Source organism: Takifugu rubripes, chromosome 13 (assembly GCF_901000725.2).
Source record: "Takifugu rubripes chromosome 13, fTakRub1.2, whole genome shotgun sequence".
In the NCBI taxonomy this organism is placed as follows: Eukaryota; Metazoa; Chordata; class Actinopteri; order Tetraodontiformes; family Tetraodontidae; genus Takifugu; species Takifugu rubripes.
The window spans coordinates 20905811-20924598 of NC_042297.1; the positions used below are offsets into that span (position 1 = coordinate 20905811).

At 47.5% G+C, this 18788-nt stretch overlaps 2 protein-coding genes across 4 annotated transcripts; one reads left to right on the top strand and one right to left on the bottom strand.

Moving 5' to 3' along the window:
* Positions 1 to 722: 722 nt before the first annotated feature.
* Positions 723 to 6675, top strand: wt1b (WT1 transcription factor b). Of its 2 annotated transcripts, none has more exons than XM_011619095.2 (9): positions 723 to 1388; positions 2927 to 3049; positions 3512 to 3611; positions 4511 to 4591; positions 4808 to 4913; positions 4998 to 5145; positions 5231 to 5320; positions 5817 to 5900; positions 6052 to 6675. In XM_011619095.2, exons 1-9 carry the CDS (start codon positions 971 to 973, stop codon positions 6171 to 6173), a joined length of 1272 nt encoding a protein of 423 aa, XP_011617397.1. In that variant the 5' UTR covers positions 723 to 970; the 3' UTR covers positions 6174 to 6675. The 2 variants fall into 2 exon arrangements, with proteins under 2 accessions (XP_011617397.1, XP_003977907.2); XM_003977858.3 differs by having other exon boundaries at positions 724 to 1388; positions 5817 to 5909.
* rcn1 (reticulocalbin 1, EF-hand calcium binding domain) lies at positions 4057 to 17294 on the bottom strand. Of its 2 annotated transcripts, XR_003890442.1 has the most exons (7): positions 16852 to 17294; positions 15587 to 15780; positions 15341 to 15519; positions 14001 to 14061; positions 13475 to 13674; positions 13222 to 13395; positions 4057 to 4074 (listed from the first exon to the last, which is right to left on the bottom strand). XR_003890442.1 is itself a non-coding variant. In XM_003977868.3 (6 exons), the coding sequence occupies exons 1-6, from the start codon at positions 17076 to 17078 to the stop codon at positions 13288 to 13290; spliced, it is 969 nt and encodes a 322-aa protein (XP_003977917.2). In that variant the 5' UTR covers positions 17079 to 17294; the 3' UTR covers positions 12110 to 13287. The 2 variants fall into 2 exon arrangements, 1 of the variants encoding a protein (XP_003977917.2); XM_003977868.3 differs by lacking the exon at positions 4057 to 4074 and having other exon boundaries at positions 12110 to 13395.
* Between the last annotated feature and the right edge of the window lie 1494 nt (positions 17295 to 18788).

An 18788-nucleotide genomic window follows, 5' to 3' on the forward strand; every position in this document is an offset into this window, starting at 1 on the left:
AGTACAATAACGTTCAAAGATCCACAGCAGCTGTCCGGAATTTTATTGAGACATATTCCAAGTCACTGCATTCCTGCAGAGCTCCACAGTGAACGGAGCCTGAGTTAGGGTCAACACCTCCATCTCTCCTAAGTGCTCAAACACACAGAACCACACACACACACACACACACACACACACACACACACACACACACACACACACACACACACACACACAGAGCTCCTCTCCCCAACTAATAAATAATTATCCTTTCGTGTGATGTGGCTTTTCTCCAAGGCCATAGAGTTTATGTGAGCTGCGTTTGGAAAAACAGAACGTTTTCCAAAATAGGACAATTCAAAGCTCATCATCTGCCCACTTTATCTTTTTTTGCATTTCTCTTCAACTTTATTTGTACACATTTGTTAATTACGAATCGTTTCTGTCAAATGATCTTAATGTTTCATGAAGTTTTGAATATCTGGTAATAACAGAGAATATAACTGAAGAATCCTTAAGCTTTTTACGATTTATCCCAATTTGTGCAGTCAGCAGTGAGATCATTGGCACACTTCCTTCAACACTGTCCATCATTTTTAGGAAACCAACACCTCTCTACCACTAGAAGGGAGACTTAAAATAAAAAAAGGGCTGGTTGAAATCTCCTCAGAAGTACAGGTCATCTTCTTCTCAGCCTCCCTTGCTCCTCCCCCTGTCCAGTGAGTTACACTCTATTTGAGCCATCAGGAGAGTGTAGAACGTCAGGCATTATAGAGGCAGAGGGATTTGGAGTCGCTCCTCCGTGTGACGACTGTGGACAACTGATTCGATCTCTGTTGGGAAGATGGCTCGGGCGCTGTTCTGTGACCCCTGATGTCTTTTGCAGACGTGTGCTCCATCAGCTGTGCCAGGTTGTGACTTGAGTCTCTTCTTTTTGAACTGGAATACCACCCTCCTTGGTTTGGACCGTATCTCTCAGCCTTCACCGATGCTGACTGAGCCGTGCGCCGCTATGTCGATGGGGACGGATGTCCGAGATCTGACCCTTTTACCCCCGGCTCCTCCCGTCTCCTCCATACCGGGAGCTGGCAGTGGTTGTGGAATGTCTGTCGGTGGCGGCCAGTGGACCCAGCTGCTGGACCTCCACCCTAGCTCTCCTTACAGCACCCTGTCTTCCCATCACTCCCTCATCAAGCAGGAACCCAGCTGGGGGAGCAGTGACCCAGTCGATGACCCTCACTGTGGACTCGGGGCCTTCACGTTGCACTTCTCAGGCCAGTTCACGGGCCCAGGCCCCTGTCGCGTGGGGGCCTTTGGGGAGCCGCCAGCAGGTCAGCCCAGGATGTTTCCCAATGGAACCTGCTTGCCCAGCTGTATGGACAGTCCACCTCCACCAAGGAACCAGGGTACGTTATCCCACCCCCCCACCGTATCTCACCTTTGCCTTCGCTCTCGAGTTAAAATACAACTTTAGTTTGTGTTTTTCCTGTGTGAAAGGATGGATGGGACCTGTTCAGAGCTGGCCGGTGTTGTGTCTGAGCAGGATGTTTTGTGCTCAGCAGGGTCATTCTGTCCCACCTCAGAACCAGGCTTGACAGCTCCCTGCTAAAGATCCTCCCTGGCGTTTACTGGCCATTTCTGGAGAAAAGCCTGGTTTGATTTGGAGCGGCTGTGTAGCTACAACTGCTCTGGCGATATCAGGACTAATGTGACCAACCGAGCACATCAGCAGCTTTCATTGGTCTTTACGGCACTATTGTTCCATCGGATTTGCAGTTATTGAAACTGTAAATGCTGAGGAACTCTTGATGGGAAAACGGAATAATTATTATCTTTATATTCATAGATTTAGGAGTTTTCGCTTTTTTAAGCACAAACACACCTTAATACTATTTTATTATAGTATTATTTTATTTGTAATATCACAAAGTTTAAGGTTAAAAGAAGCTGCTGGTTACAGAACATAAAACACAATCAACAGTAATACAGCTGAAATGTTCTTTTCAAGTCAATAATCTGAGTAATGAAGAGGCAGGGGAAGAATTAACTTAAACTACATTCATATTCCAGAGATGTCTTGGATCAGCGGCTGTTGACCCGTGCCGGGATTTTCCAATGACGCAGGAAACTAGTGATAACATCAGAAACCAGTTAAAGAACACTCAACGACCAGAAACCATAAAGCTTTACGGATTATTGACAATTTAGCTTTGTTGTCTGTGCACTTTTCCCATTACAAATGATGAGAAAACCTGACAGCTATGAGCACTAAAATCAGGCTCGAGGCCCGATTTTCAAGGCTCCAACCGGTGCTGGTGGACGATGCAGATTTTGGAGACGTTCCGCCGTCATGTTGACACCTAAAGTGGTCGGAAAGCAGCAGATTTAGAAGAACGGTGGAACGGCCGTTGTTGCTACTCTACTATCACACTGACTCAAAGAGTCTTTTCTAGCTAATATAGACAAATCACACACGTAGTCCGTTTGTAGATTACATCCAGTTCAGTCTTGGAGTTTCGATCCCGTCTCTCGGATGAACTGGGATGTCTGCGTTGGGTGGTGAGTCCAGGATTTAAGGCACTTTTTACAGAAGCGCTTCAGGCTCTCTGAAAGGCAGCCTGTGACCTATGAGACACCGTTTTTGCATTATTTGTCCATCTTTGCCTATATTTTCTTAAATAAAACAAGGCTGGGTTGATGCAAAAACAAACCCACTCGTTCTCCGAGAACCTTCTCATGTGTCGACGCTCTAGTTGCAAACACAACTGATGGGAAGATAAAAGAGGATTTGCTATTGAAATGCATTTTTTCGAGAGCTGCCAGAGATTCAAATCGCACCGCAGTCATCAGACGCTGGAGACTTTGAAAATGGCACTTTGATGACTCCTGCAGGAAAATAAAGTCTTTATAACGTTTGCTTCTTGCTCTGCGTCTCTCTTGTCAGGTTACGGAGCGGCGAGCTTAGACAACAACCCCAATTATGGCCACACTCCATCTCACCACCCGCCCCAGTTCTCCAGCCTGCCATTCAAGCACGAGGACACGCTGTCACCGCCAAACAACATAGGTACGAGTGCACGTCCACGCCTGCTTTCACTGAATTCAATTGCAGACCTGGGGGAGACTGTCATGTCACAGCAAGGTTATATATAAGTAATCCATCACTGTGTCACGTCACAGCAGAGCCGCTATTATGTCTTCTTTCATTTCTCCCCACTTCTGTCAGCAGACGCGTTCGTGCACGTGAGCACAGATAAACACGCGGTTGATGAGCGGAGGCGATAACGCGAGGAATTAACTTTATGTGACGAGCAGAATGACACAAAGCGTCTGGAGACACTCTGTTTGTTCTCTGAGAGGATGAGAGACTCTCTCACATGAAACGATATTAGGCTCAAATGTTGAAATGATGCTGATGGAACCAGACGTATTAAAACATTCAGTCAAAACCTCTCAGAACCGAGCTGATTTCTGCTTTAACCAAATGTTATTGCAAATATATTTCCAAGTGTCCTTTGTTCATATCCAGTTGAGCAGCAGTTCCCAGCCCCGTCGGCCATGTTTGGCTGCCATAATCCTCCCGAATCGTGTCCGAGCAGCCAGGCCCTGCTGCTGAGAAACTACAGCAGGTAAAGGAGAAAAGTCTTTGAAGAGTTGCATTTTCACTCACACACTGTTGCCACACAAGGCTATAGGTTCTAAATGGACAGTTAGAATTTAGAATATCAGGTTTAGTGCTGCCCAACAGTGATTCAGGGGCGACGAGCCAGCCCCGAAAAAATGAGGAAATAAATGAAAAAGAGACGAGTTCTGTGGCCGTGGAGCAGAGGGTTGGGTCAAAACGGCCTGAGAAATAACTTCTTCTAACCTCCGTTTGCACCTTGTTTTCATTTTCATGCAAAAACATCGCGAAGGGTGAAACAAGATCAAATTCTTTGAATGTTGCCCTGCGATGGAGGGAGAAGAGGAACATGTGCAACCCAAATACTGGAACTTGATAAGACTGCAGTTGTTACAGCTTATGTCAGGAGCTGGAAATGCTCAAGCTCACACGCGCGCACGCACACACACACACACACACACACACACACAGGGAACGCATGTCAGATAGCAGCGCATGTTTCCACAGTTTAACATAGTTCAGAGCTGATTAGCGAGCCATCTCCATCCTTCCCTCAAGGACTTCTCAGGAAAAGCCTTCCAGAATTCCCCTAAAACTGGTTCCTGTCTTTAATGATGCTGAGGACAGAGTGATGTCATGCAGTGGTGCACGCTGTGCCAGGCACGGAGGCCTCACCCTCGCAGCGTGCAAAACCTCATCTCTCGCTGTGTGTGTGTGTGTGTGTGTGTGTGTGTGTGTGTGTGTGTGTGTGTGTGTATTTCTACATATGTGGGGTCACAAGGTGATGAATTCATGTAGAACGTGGACTCAAATGGTCTTTTTGGGGCCCAAACTGTCTTTCCTTCACATTATTTGGAATGTTTAGATAAAAACACATTTCTAAGCAGCTGCTCATGTTTTGCTCAGTGATAACCTGTACCAAATGGCATCCCAGCTGGACTGTGTAACCTGGAATCAAATGAACACCCTGGCGTCTTCCATGAAGAGGTGGGTTTTCTGGTTTATTTCTAAAAAACCAAAATGCTGCGTCCTTCAGTTTCGACTGATAGGGAGCGTGCACGTCAGGGAACAGCCCTTCACGTTTAGGAGTGACCATTTCACTGTTTTAATACGACGGGTCCCATTTCTTTATCATTCGCCTAAATAAAGAAAATTCTCTTGTGCAGTGTTGGTAACCGTGTATAAATGCTTCTCGTTCCACAGTGGGCACACGAGCAGCTTTGAGACTGAACCAATAGCTCCCCCACCTCCTGTCCTGGTCAGCGCCCAGTACCACATACACGCACACAGCGTCTTCAGAGGAATTCAGGTCAAAGTCAACGCACAACTGCATCAACACGCTTACAGTCAATAAATGCACACGTTGAACTGTGTCGTCCCCTGCGGTCCCCAGGATGTTTGTCGGGTCTCCAGTATCGCTCCCCCAGTGGTGAAGTCATCGGACACCACAGAAAAGCGCCCGTTTGTGTGTGCCTACCCTGGCTGCAGCAAGAAATACTTCAAACTGTCCCATCTTCAGATGCACGGCCGCAAACACACAGGTGAAATGACGCGGCACTTGGGGGTCCCACACAAAGTCGCCCTCTGACGCCTCAAAGGTTTTTTACTCATTTATTTGTCTCGCAGGAGAGAAGCCGTACCAGTGTGACGTCACAGAATGTGGCCGCAGATTCTCCCGCTCGGACCAGCTAAAGCGCCACCAGCTTCGACACACAGGTACGGCAGCTTCTGCAGGGAGGCGTCCCGGCAGGCGTGGAGGCAGGTTCTTAAACAGAATTATAACGCACACATCCCAGTTGTGTTGGGCTGCTGGACTCTGGTGCTCTAATGAACCCGAGAGCCGTCCTGGTGAACCCCTGTCAGCCGGGACGGTCTCCAGCACTCCTGCACAAGATAAAGTAGTGACAGATCAAAGATGGATGGATGTTCGTGCAACATCTGTGACTCTGGCTCCGACTTTCAGTTCCCTTCTTCTTAAATGGATTTCATCAGCGTCTCTGGTTAAAACAAAGCTGCGTTAATTGCACAATAACTCATAACAGAGACACACACACACGGCGATGATCTTTAACTACAGTAAATATAGAAGTGTCCATTTTATCAGATGTGTCCAACATGAACCACGGCCTCTGCATATTGCATGAATTCTGTTTCAATCTTTTGAATCTGTGAAACCTCCACCACATCTGTCCTGTCCCACATCTGTGTGTAGGAGTGAAGTCCTTTGAGTGTGAGACGTGTCAGAGAAGGTTTGCACGCTCCGACCACCTTAAGACGCACACTCGGACTCATACAGGTAAACCAAGTGCGTACCTTTATTTCCTACTTCTCCATTATCAGCTTGTTGTTATTTTATAAGCTTGTTTTTGCTTCATTTAATGGAAACTGGAGCTGAAATCACTCTAAAGCAAAAACAATCTGTTTTTCACCAATCGCCTCCTCGTCAGGCGAGAAGCCTTTTATCTGCCGTTGGTCCAACTGTCAGAAGAAGTTTGCCCGCTCCGACGAGCTGACGCGCCACCACAGCATGCACCAGAGGAACCTGACCAAGCTGCAGCCTGCCATCTGAGCATCAGGAGGAGGAGGAGGAGGAGGAGGAGGAGGAAGGTGCTGGAGCCTGGTCAGCCGTTATGGTGCTCTGCCAAACCTGCCAAGGTGGTGAGCAGCAGCCACCGAGAGACTCTAATGATCATCGAGACCTTCACGGTCATTCTGAGCCAAAAAGAGGAATCGTGTGTGTCTGTGTGGGTGTGTGTGTGTGTGTGCGTGTGAGCAGGAAAATGTTGGTACACCATTTGTATATTGGATTACACTTGCACTGGTTTCTTTGTGTTGTAAAATAATAGTTTCACTTTGAAAAATAATAACTGTGCTAGTAATGTAAACTGGATTTAGGATATGAACATTTCCTCCTCCGGCTCTTCGTTTGAACAAAGAATATCCCTGCAGTATACGCCAAACTCGCCAAATTGCTTTGTATATACAGTATTTGGTGCACTTCCTCACCTCTAGACATTTGTTCTGTATTAATGCTGTTTGTAAGTTTATAAAATGATTCACTTTGTCCTTGAGAGTGTCGCCTGTGTGTGAGGGCAAGATGTGCTGGACTTGCCAGGTTAAGAGGCCAAAAACAAATGGTGGTGGTGGTGAGGGGGGGGGGTGTGTGTCAGACAGTGAAGCAGCACCTCACCCGGACTCTGACAGGGTGCAGGTCTCACCCTACTAAATCTCTGACACACATCTTTGTAACTAGGAACATCTGGCGCTTGATAAATCTCCTTTAAAAAGACACATAGCTTAGTGTCAGCAGGCTCTACTGACCACTCACGCCTGCACGGACGGCTTTATTTTCTTTTGTACAGCTCAACTAAAGTCCTAACAAAAATCTCAAGTAAGGCCTCACCCCAGCCTAACCCTAACCTCTAACCTCTAACCCTTACCCTTGACCTACCCATCACAACTCAACATGTAAGTCCTGCTCTTACTTTATCCCAAATTCTAACTTTAAAACAAGTGTTAACCCTCAATCAGATCTTTGAAGTTGAAGAGGACTAGTCAAAATGTCCTCACGTTGCTAGTGAAACAAGTGTTTTGGTCCACAATATAGCATTTGCAAGAACACACAAGCATGCACAGCTGAGGCACAAGGGGGCAGTCTAAGTCTTTTTATCCCTGCAGATGAGTCTACATGGAGACGTCACACAATAAACATGAAAAATAAATGAAGAAATAATAATATCAAAGGACAATGATCAACAGACAATGATCAACAGACGCGCTGGCACATCAGCAACACAACTGGTGGATTAAGTTATAGGTCAGATTGTGTTCACATCTAATGTTTGGAGGGTGACAAATCATGTGAAGCAGGTATTTTAATAAAATATAACCCTGTGTGTGTGTGTGTGTGCGTGTGGGAGCTGCTGCATGACTCTGCGGGCTGATGATGTCACATACCTGGAGAAGCGATGTAAACATGCACACACACGTGCGGTATGTGCTGTATTTAGCTGCTGGCTGCATGTTCATCCATGGACAGCGCATTTATCTGTTGGCCCCCCCAGTGCGTGCAGCACTTGCACACACATCTGTTCACTTTTCATGTCTCCACTCAGGAGATCTTAGATGAGCAGAAAGATTAAAATGCCGCTCTGCTGTTTCGGGGTCACAGGTCACTCATGTGAAGCCGTGGTTCTTTTCCACTGAATGGTTGCAAACAATCTCTGTGATGTCCCTTTTTTCCTGCTTTTTAATCCAACGCGCGTTGATTAACAAGGGCTTCGCTGTGTTCTCGCTCTGCAGGAAGATCAGAAGATCAGAGGGACAGTTGAGCATTTTACTCATTCCGGATCATCATCATCATCATCATCATCATCACTACAGACACTTCGGCGATCCACCGGATCCCTTCAGTTGAGGCTCTGGTTGGAGGTGGAAAATCTGATGTCTGCCAACTTTCTTAGCAACCATCTCAATGCATGACTGCGTGTGCACATGCCACCAGATGCCCCCTCAGCTGTACTGCCTGGCTGTTTGCCTTGAAGGGGTGTCAGCGTGCGTAATCTCAGGTGACGTACACCTGGTAGCTCGAAGCTCCAGACATCTGTAGGACAGCAGGCGTGCTAGCTTCACAGCCTCCATTTCCATGCGCGGCCCGCCAAAAATGTGAGGCCCTGCTCTCACAGGCGGCGTGAAAAGCCTGTAAATAAGCATAATTCAAAGCCCTTTTTACATCCATGCTTTAAGCGCTACAGTGACAATCACTGGCAGATGGAGGAACTACTTTTTCACTAATGCTCATCGTTGCATGGTGGTGATGTCATCTGCAGCCAGTCGGCACAATTAGCGAGGCTAACAGGCCGCTGCAGTTCATAGCTGGCTTGGTTTTTAGGACAATCTACATGAGGAATGTGGAGCAGTACTGTGGTGCAGTAGACACTCGCAGTTTCCTGGGTCTGGGTGTGTGTGTGTGTGTGTGTGTCCTCTGCTGGACGGTGACCTGACCAGAGTGTCTGCCTGCCTCCCACCCAGTGACTGCTGGGATAGACTCCAGCACCCCCTACTGAAGAAGAATAGTAGGTAAGACTGCAGTAGTTCATCTGAACCCATCAACAAACACCAGCTGTTATAGAATTAATGACAGAAATAATCACAATTGATTTGAGGAGTCCTGCCTAAATCAAAAGGTGGAGGTGTGATATTACTGCAGCCTGCCACAAGAGGGCCATCGGCATGCTAGCCTCGTTGGGGAGGAGTTCTCAGGTAGTCCATCTTTATTTGCAGTCTATGTTGGAGGACATATTACATGTCAGTCTGATCAGGACTAACATTATTTTTCAATATTCCCAACAGCTCATTCCCAGGAGCTTTGCTGCACAGCTCCTGCTGTGGGCCAAAAAGACATTATTCAACCTCTGGGAGTACAAAAGGTCAGTGCACATGTAGCACACAGAAGCCTCACTGGACCCCAAGGGATTGTTAACAAGGTCAAGGCCCAAGAGAAGAGCCTCAACAGGGGTTACGAGAAGGTCCCACATGTAAAAACAATGGTGGACCAACAGGAGGCGCTGTCAGCAATAGTTTGCATGTGAAGTGAAGCATGTTGCCTCTTCTATTCCCAGACAACCCCCCCCCCCCCCCCCCCCCCCCCCCCCCCACTCGGGCGAGCTCTCCTGTGCAAAGCTGCTGAAGGGCTGAAGGGTTCTTCGGTGTTATTCCCTGTGGTAAAGACGGGAGCCTGAGGGGCTCCAGCGTGTAGGAGCTCTGGGACCGCAGAGGCCTTGTGGGGCCTGGAGCTCAGATTGGGCCTAGAGGGTAAACTTTCACACTCGCGGAGCAGAGTTGCAGCAGATACACAAAGACAGCGAGGGGAAAACACCTTGAGAGGAGTCTGTGTGACATGCTGGCAGCAGCCGGGGAGATCCCACGAGATTACACAGGGACAAACATAAACACACATGGATGTATCCTCAAAAAAAAAAAAAAAATGGGGCAGAAAATGAGGGAGCTTTTAAACTATTCCCCACTTCCCTCTATCATCCCTTCTTTCATCCCTCCCTCCTGCTGTCTCCTCTGTTCCAGTGTAAGATATTAATGCCTAACAGGATTAGACATATCTCTGTCATGTGAGACACAAGATCACAAACCCTACAAACCCCCGAGGAACAGTGGGATGGGGAAGGGGGGATGAAAGAGGGCCCCCGCTCCCTCCTCTCTCCATTCCAGAGGTTTACAGATGCTGGGACGAGCGAGAGAAAGGCTCAGAGGAAAGAGAGAGACATTTTGAAGGAACCTGAAAGCCCAAACAAAGTTACTGCACCTGTTTTAATTGGAACTTAAGAAGTTTCATTGCAGGATGATGTGCAGAGGCCTGTCAGCATGACTGGGTGGCTACAGTAGCCACATAAAAGCTATTCCATCCTGACTTTGTGTCATCCAGAAACAGGGTTCAAAGGTCTTCCATTACTCCAGAGGCACTTTCAATCAGGCCCCAACTCACTAGGTTTATGGGTCTTAAATTGAAATGTATGGCTCTTTAAAGGCTCCTCTCTGATTGTGTAGTCATTAACGGCCGATCCCCTATCTGTCGTGGATTGATGTGCACATAAAATCAGGAGGATTTGGCGTCAGTCTGCAGCGCCGCCACCAGGGGGAGTAGAACTCTGCAGAGACCGCTGAAGGTTCTCGGGTCGGACCTGAAAGATTGACGGATTCCTTCCAGCTCCATTGTCCAGCAGCAGAAACACGCACGGCGCTGAGTTCGCCTACATTCACTTGACACGCATACAGAACCACACAACAGCGGGGGTGGTCTTAAAAGCTCACAACACAGAAAATAAAACGGGTAAAATGGGGTCAAAGGTCAGCATTCACCATGCTAAAGCTCTAATTATTAAGTCAAAATCCAGAAAGGCTGGGCAATTTAGCCTTAGTGAAGATTTTAATCACTTTTATAGTGTTGCTACAACATGTTATATGATATTAGTTTCATATTTAAGAGCCTATTTTGCTATAGGCTCCTAAATATTGATTGAGCTATTTTGGCTCTCAAAATATTATCTCATATCATAACGTTCATGAAATCAGAGGCAGGCTAAAACAAAGACTGGAATATTTGGTATTTCCACCTTTAACTCCCCAAATTTGCTTGATGGGATTGAGATCTGGACCCTGAGGGGGCCGCTCCATCACTTTCAGTCAACCAGCGGGACCCTTCTGTCCCAGGTTCTTCTGACCATAGATACAAGGTTTATTTGAAGCTCAGCCCTCTGAAAGGTGCCAGACTTCATTCTAATTGGTAAAGTGTAAAAGACAGGCAGATCCCAGAAATGGATAATAATGCACGATAATCTGAAGATGAGTCACAGTATTCTTTTGGTTTTCACCAGTTTGGGCTGTAACACTAAATGTTTGTTCTGGGAACGTCACAACAAAGTTCAAGATTCATTTTAAAGCTCTCATCCATTTATAAAATGAAATATAATCGCTAACAACAGCTCGATAATGAATGGAACTCTTCATAGACTTCATATTTCCTGTTCTGCACATTCTTATATAACGGGCTGTTATGAAAGCTGGAGCAGAGGACGGGTCAGATGTCCTAAAGACCGTTCCAGACAAACACCCTGGGCTACACGCTCCCTGGGGCGGAGGGAACAAACACCAGAGTTAAAAGACAAAGATGAGGGAGAGCGGACATGTTTGGATAAAAAATGGGGCATCCTGATGGTAGGAGTCAGAAAAAGGGGCAAGTTGAGGGGGGAGGGGTGCATCCGGAGCAGTCATTTTCATCTGCTAATGGGTGAGACACAAACTTAACAAGCGCACTCTAAAAGACTGCAAGTGGACAGGACTAAGTGAAAATAATACTGGATGGGGACTGTTTCTGACCCCCCCCCCCCACCCCACGGGCTCATTACTATCAGCGGAGAGCGGCTGATCCACGCAGACACTCATATGAGGCCTGTCTGAAGGCATTACTGAACACGCTCCCCCAGTGTGAATGATGACCCACCCATCATAGACCGGAGGAGCAGCCTGTTTATCATGACCGCGAGGAAGGGCCCCGCCGTGGCGTGAGCCCTCGTCTCGCCGAGGCAAACGCACATTTGGTCCTTCCTGCGTCTCTGCGCTACGCAGCCGTCCACCTCGACCACGCGCTGGTCCAGACACGCAGATGCACCCTGACACATGACAAACCTCATACGCCATTTGCAGGAAGTACATTAAGCCGCTTAGTGTTTAAGGCCTCCCAATTATTCAAATGTGTGACTCAACACTGACCCCACGCTATTTAGCAAGGCAATAGAGCGGCTATTATTATCTAATGGCTATCAGAATGGCTGGAAATGATTTGGAAAAAGCTCAAGTCCCACTACAGGAGGCCCCTCCCCTGGGAACGATGCTGCGACAGTGAGCAGTTTGTCTGAAAAGACAGAGAAATCTGGGTTTTGGACGCTGCTGTGGAACTGGAGCAATGCCAGGATTTAGGAACCAAAGTCTCAGTTATGTTATGTGACAGCGATGAATACTGTGAAAATGGAAGAAACAAAGGACCCTCCCAAAAACCCAAATGGAAAAGTCCACTTCTGCGTCTCTTCAAATCAAGCTCTTGGTCTTCAGATGGAACCCACAATCCAGCAGAACCCTAAAACAGCGCCACCATCAGCGCGTTGCTCCATGCCTCGTTCCTAATGAGCCCCCCCCCCATTAACTGGCACACATTGATCCATGTTGCACGTGAGCAGGCAGAGGGAGAGGTCGGGTGGCCACGTCTCTGCTGAGCACATGCACACGTCGTCACGGAACTGCCCGTCTCCCCATGGCCATCGGCTCGGACCTGGACTGAACTCTTGGGTGCACTGGTGCTGCAAAATGGAACTTTGCAACTTTGTTCTAAAAAAATCCAAACCCCAAACCCAGGAAGGTTGGATAAAGGCTGATGAGAGCTGAAGCCATTTCCATGCACTCGCATGTTGGATCCATTCGCAACTGTTTTCAACCCACAAAGACGCCAGTAAAATCCTCAGATTCCACGTTTAACAACAGTTATTAAAGTGTTATTCAATAAAGTCCTGAAGATTTGCTTATTCAGCAAAGTTCCAGGCAGAAAACTGAAACAATAATGAAATACGAGTCTAAAAAGGCCGATACAGCAAAAGAAACATTAAAAAAGTCACCGCTCGATTGATGCAACAAAAAAACAAGAACGGTGGGAAAGAGGAGGAAACTCCTCCTTGCAAGTGACACTCAAGAAGGTTGGATGTTCTGGCCTCTTCAGTGGCCATAAAACGTCCTGCTGAGCAGAACTTCAATAAATACATCCGAGTCCAAGTTTGAAGCAGAGACAGAAATATTCACTTTAAAACATTGAGCTGTTGGCAGGAAACATCAATAGTGTCATTGTTCTGAAGGACTGGGCCGATGTTCCCATCTGGCTGATGCTGCCGACCCAAACGGGCCCCGATGAAAGGACTCGTCATTTACAGGTTTATTCAAATACACCTTTCTGAGGCGGTGAAGCAAGGCACCGTTAATGGAGAGGTGGTCAGGGCTCGGGCTCCCTTTAGTGTTCCTGGGGGGGGCAGACCCCCACAGCTCTCGTCTCCAGCACTGGTCACACACACACACACACACACACACACACACACACACACACACACACACACACACACACACACAGCTCAGAGCTCGTCGTGGTTCCTGGTGAGGTCTTCACCGTAGTTGGTGGCCTGGCTCCCAACAAACATGTTCCAGTTGTCAAGGATCTCCTCTTTAGTCAGCATTTGGTCCTGAAAATGTAAGAAGGTTTAGATAATCCGCGTGGTGAGCCACAGCAGAACCAGACACGATGCTGCCGGATCACTGCACCTTGTCCTTGTCCGACTCGTACACCAGGTGTCGGGCCTCGGCCTGGGCGTGGTCGTAGTCCTGCGGCATGATCCAGTGGCGGATTTCATCCAAGTCCATCTTGCCGTCTTTGTTCAGGTCTCTGAAGTCGGAGAACTGCTCCCTCTCGGTCTTGACCCACTCCGGTTCGGGACCCCTGTCCTCATGAGCAAACATGTCAGCTGCAGGTGTGGGAAGGTAAAAACAATAAAAGTGAAATTAGGTTTGATTTAAAACACAGTTCAACATCCAGACTTTATCTTCCTTTAACAGCCACGACGACCATCCACAGCCTACTGACAGCTTCTGCTACTGACAGCTTCTGCTACTGACAGCTTCTGCTACTGACAGCTTCTGCTACTGACAGCTTCTGCTACTGACAGCTTCTGCTACTGACAGCTTCTGCTACTGACAGCTTCTGCTACTGACAGCTTCTGCTACTGACAGCTTCTGCTACTGACGTCTGTCTGTCGCCATCCCCTGGCCTCTGTTTTTGGGAACTTCTCACCAATATATTCGTCCTCATCCACGTGTCCGTCGCTGTTCTTGTCAATGTCCTCCAGGGTTTCCTGTGTTGGAGAGACAGTCAAAGGTTGACACCAGCGTTTGGCCTCAGGCAGGTATGAAGAGCTGAGGGTCAGTTCCCAGGCAGAAGCCCCTCGACAGTCACGCTCTGTGGGGGAACGCTGAGCAGAGGGAGCTGGTGGCCGATGTGACAGAGTGTGGAGCGAACTAAACTGTTGAGTAAAGGCCTGCCGTGTGAGCTGATCATTATCCACACACGTATTCAGTGCATGTAGGGTAATTGCAATGCATCTGGGCATAAGACGCACGCAGCTACACAGACTCAAATCAGGGCATGCATGCTTTCCTGCAGGTGGAGGCTCGGAACCCTCCTGAATGATTAATGGGTGCTGAAAGAAGCTCCGCCAGTCCTTTAGCTCAGTAGTGAGATCATCATCCACCCATCCATCATCCATCCATCCACCCATCCATCCATCATCCATCCATCATCCATCCACCCATCCATCCACCCATCCATCCATCCATCATCCATCCATCCATCCATCCATCCATCCACCCATCCATCATAGAAGAGCCGCAGGCATGTTGATCATTATTAGAAACATTCCTGCTCTACCAGGACGGCTGCATGAAGGTCACATTAAAGCTGGAGGACTTTTATGATGACTTCATTACTTACAAGTTCAGACTTCAAATAGGGGCTGGTTGGTTGGTTCTGTAAGTTCTAAAATAGACCAGAGTCCAATTCAGACTCCCAACACCTTAAGATGTAGAAGGAATGTAAAGGAGCACATATGATGAGATGCAGCTTCCGTGTGGTCAGGTGGTGTCGTTAGGTGGTGACTACTTATGACATAAAGTCCCTCTGTCTCCCAAACAGCCCCGACCACTGTAGAAGAGCCTTTTATCAGCTCCAACCAGGTTCACAACAATCAGTGAAGATGGTTCTTTGGTAACACTTGGTGACAGAAAAATCAGATGAATTATTAACTTTGTCAAATGGGTAGTACAACTTTAATGAACGGAGCGGCATAGTGCAGCGCTGCTAACATTTGCCACGCAACGCTCCCATAAAGCCAAATTTATATTTAAAGATTGAACCTTAAATGGGACATCCGGTCTTGTCCCACTGGACATGTTCCAAAAATATGGAAAGTCAATTATTTCCTGGTTGAATTAAAGTTTAATTGAGGAGTTACTAAAATACAATGTATTTAAAATCTGTTCCAGTAAAACGTGGCGTGAAGACATTTTACAGCCTATAGCATCAGAACCCTAACCGCCCCACACAGCCGGCGGGAGCGCTTCGTCACACGGGCTTACCAGAACCACAATATCCTTCATGTGTTCGAACTCCTCGGGGTGGAGGAAGGAGGTGAACTCCTCTCTGTTCGCTGCCGAGTCCCCGTCCAAGTCGGCCCTCTTAAACCGCCTCTCGTCACGAGGGAGCATCTTCTTGAAGCTGAACTGGTCGGTGGTTTCGTCGAACTCCTCCGGGTTAGCTGAGACGGAACGTGGGCGTCACTAATGGCGTTTTCATCCATAGTAGCGTTGAGGCGGTGTACTCACAGAGGTAGTATCCATACGTGGCCTGCTTGTACTCCTCCCACGAGATCTTGTTGTCCTTGTTGAGGTCGTAATCGGCCCACACCTTCGCCACGTTCTCATACACGTAACGCTTCTGCACGCGCTTTATCCACGCTTTTAACTCGTCCGTGGTGATGTAGCTGTTCCCATCGCCGTCGATCCGATCTACAATTTTACTGAGAGACATTAGAATAAGGATGAGATATTACCTTCAAACCACAACAAATAAACAGGAAATAGAGTTTCCATCGGTACGCTTTACCGTGTACATACTATTGAGAGAGCAAATATAGGCAAGATGGGATTTTTTTAAAACATAAATATATACGTGTGTGTGTGTGTGTGAGATGTAAATAATATATGTGTGTGTGTGTGTGTGTGAGATGTAAATAATATATTAGGGCTGCACAACATGTTGAAAATCTATTGCCTCCTCTGCAACAACAACATATTTGGTCAATCAGCACAAACTCGACCCCTTTTCCAGTAACTGATGCTTCTGAAGCGCACGTGAACCAGTGGACGGAGCACTGACGATGCAGGAGGAGAAAGGCTCCTTTTAAATGATATTCACACTCTGAGGAACCAAAGCTGGGATGAGGGTCTGGTGGAGAAGACAAGACGGGTTTTAGAAACCCTAAAATATCATTCACTGGCTTTGATTTTTTTCCTGGCGTATAGTTAGATGGGCTAGGGTTATGGTTAGGGCATTAGTTACCGCCTCACTCACTCAAAGGGCAGCAAAAAACCACAAAAATCAAACTTTTTTTGCAACTTCCTGGCTTAAATCTGACAAACTGACAACGTTTCAACTAAAATGAGATTAACGTCTGCAAACTGGATAATTTTTTAAGCGTAATACGTGTAAGACAACGTGTACTTTTTGGACTTGCACATTTGGTGGGGGGGGGCAGAGGAAAGCTCCTGAAAGAGCAGCGTGCCTGTGGGGGTTCTTGGACCTTGGCTGCCACGTTGTGATGCTCCAGGGTTCCTCCCACCGGTTTAGGGTTAGAACATGTCATCCGCACCATCTCCAGGGTGGTGGGACGGGCCTCCATCCCGCACGGCTACTGCCACACAACTCCTCATCACCTACAGCTTCCTCATTAAAGCCGATCTATGATCAACACACGAGGCTGTGTTGATCATAGAAGGGTTGCACGCACCGCAGTGCACGTGAGTTGAGCCCTGGAGCGCGCTGATGTGCACAGCTCAAGCTCGGTTCCGTCCAGCTCGGTGGGTCTTACCTCAGCCTGTCCTTGCTCTCCTCGGGGCTCAGCTGATCGAATGTTTTGGACTCCTCTTTGCCCAGAAAGACCTCGTGGTCGTACTGGAAGCTGTTGTTCTCCTCGTTCGTCGCCTGTCTCAACAGTTCTGGGTCCTGATAAAGAACTCGATCTTTCCTTACGGTGGGTTTCGCGTGGAGCACGACGGTGCCCAGGAACACGGCACATATGAAGCCCAAGACGTCCATCCTGTCCTCGGAGAGGCCCCGTGACTCCACCACACACAAGAAGCGGGCGGCTAACAGCTACTTTAGCTCCAAACGCTAATGCTCCTATCTGGAGGTCCAAACGCAGCGTGTCAAGGACCCGAACCGCACTCGGGTCCGCTGAGAGGCCGTTTTGGGTTAAACGACTTCTCTTTCCGGAGTAAAGATGCAACCAAACTGAAGTTTCCTGCCGCCTTCAGCGCAGCCAATCACAGCGCCCGCCGAGGCAGGGCCCGCGCTCGCGCGCAGCCACGAGCCCTCCCATTGGTCCACGGCATGTCGGTAACTCGCGGACGATTCAGGCGCCACGTTGCAGGCTGAAGCGCGCGCGCGCTTTGGTCCCAAATCACATTCCTTCACTTTTAATACGCTTAAAAAACGTCCTTTACTAGATGTGCTGAACATTTCACTCTGACCTAAAGGCCTGATTCAAACCATCGAGTCTTTTAATAAGAAATGTCTTTTAGTTCAATAATGCACTATATTTTTAAATCTATAATAGTTATTTGTGTTCTACACAATCCAACCTGTACAAATAAGACATTCTGGGGGTTTGTAGGGTTTTGAAAGGTTGATCTGGTTTTGATTATATTAGACATGTAAAATAATTATTAATGACCTTTATAATTGAAACAAGTGTTCCCCAGTGTTTCGTGGTTGATGTACAGCTCTGCATTACCCTCACGCTTTACGTTACATCGTTCTGCGTTTAATCGAGCGCATTCAAAACTAGAAACAACAGCTGTCGAGATAGAAAAAGTTGTGCTTTAGGAAAACAAACTAAAAAAAAAAATTGATCCTCACATCCGGATCCGTGTTCGGTGGCTGAGCTGACAGGTGAAGGGAGGCGTTGCTGGGCACCAAATAAAGGCTCCATTGGTGGTTCTGTGAAGCTACTGTACACGTCAGCATGATGCACGTCCAGAACCTGCAGCACAACACCTCCCCAATCCCAACTCTTCTGCTGTTTCCTCAGTATCGGCAGCTCTTCCTGACAGACCTGAAAGCTCAGCCCTCCCCAGTTCCATGTCTCTTCTAAAGGACTTCATGTCGTACTCTCAGGGGACTTTTCTTGTGTGTGTCATGGTGTTTAGGTTGCAGTGTTCTTTATGCAGCTAGTGACTTGTTTTGGATGCTGGCAGTAAAACAAATTTCCCCATGGGATGTTAAATTGACCTTGACCTGCATGTCATCTTAGAATAAGCAGCACAAATTTATTTATATATATTTAAATTTGTCCATCTGATGTTTTAACAGGTTACAGTATATAACTAGTTAAAATCCAGGATTTCCAGGGAAAATATCAAATCCCCTTGAGATGAAATAAACGGACAAAAGCAACAGAAATCTTTGCGTTATTGTGTGCCATGAGGGTCTGTCATCCAGGCCTGACAGGGAGGGGCTTCGGGAAGAGTCACATTACTCAGACGCATCTCAACGCGCTGTAATGTGGGCGAGCAGACTCCAAACCCTGGAAACGACTTGCTGAAGCTGCCATGCCTCATCCTCTCTTCTGGGCAGGAGAAATGTGTACTTTGCCATTCATCAGTAGCATAATAAGCCAGCACATGGCACTCTGCTGTTTTGCATAAATAGTACACCCCAGTTTATGATTATGAAAGGGCCCTGAAGCCAACTAGCATCTTTATTCAATTAATGAATAGTTAATTTATTTAAATTAGTACTGCCTAG

Excerpts from the sequence above, each read along its gene's own strand:
- wt1b (XM_003977858.3), top strand. The coding sequence starts at position 971 with ATGCTGACTGAGCCGTGCGCCGCTATGTCGATGGGGACGGATGTCCGA. Across the intron at positions 4,914-4,997 it reads GCGTCTTCAGAGGAATTCAG|GATGTTTGTCGGGTCTCCAG; the intron begins GTCAAAGTCAAC and ends TGCGGTCCCCAG. Across the intron at positions 5,910-6,051 it reads GACTCATACAGGTAAACCAA|GCGAGAAGCCTTTTATCTGC; the intron begins GTGCGTACCTTT and ends CCTCCTCGTCAG.
- rcn1 (XM_003977868.3), bottom strand. The coding sequence starts at position 17,078 with ATGGACGTCTTGGGCTTCATATGTGCCGTGTTCCTGGGCACCGTCGTG. Across the intron at positions 15,781-16,851 it reads GAGAGCAAGGACAGGCTGAG|TAAAATTGTAGATCGGATCG; the intron begins GTAAGACCCACC and ends AATGTCTCTCAG. Across the intron at positions 15,520-15,586 it reads CACGTATGGATACTACCTCT|CTAACCCGGAGGAGTTCGAC; the intron begins GTGAGTACACCG and ends GTTCCGTCTCAG.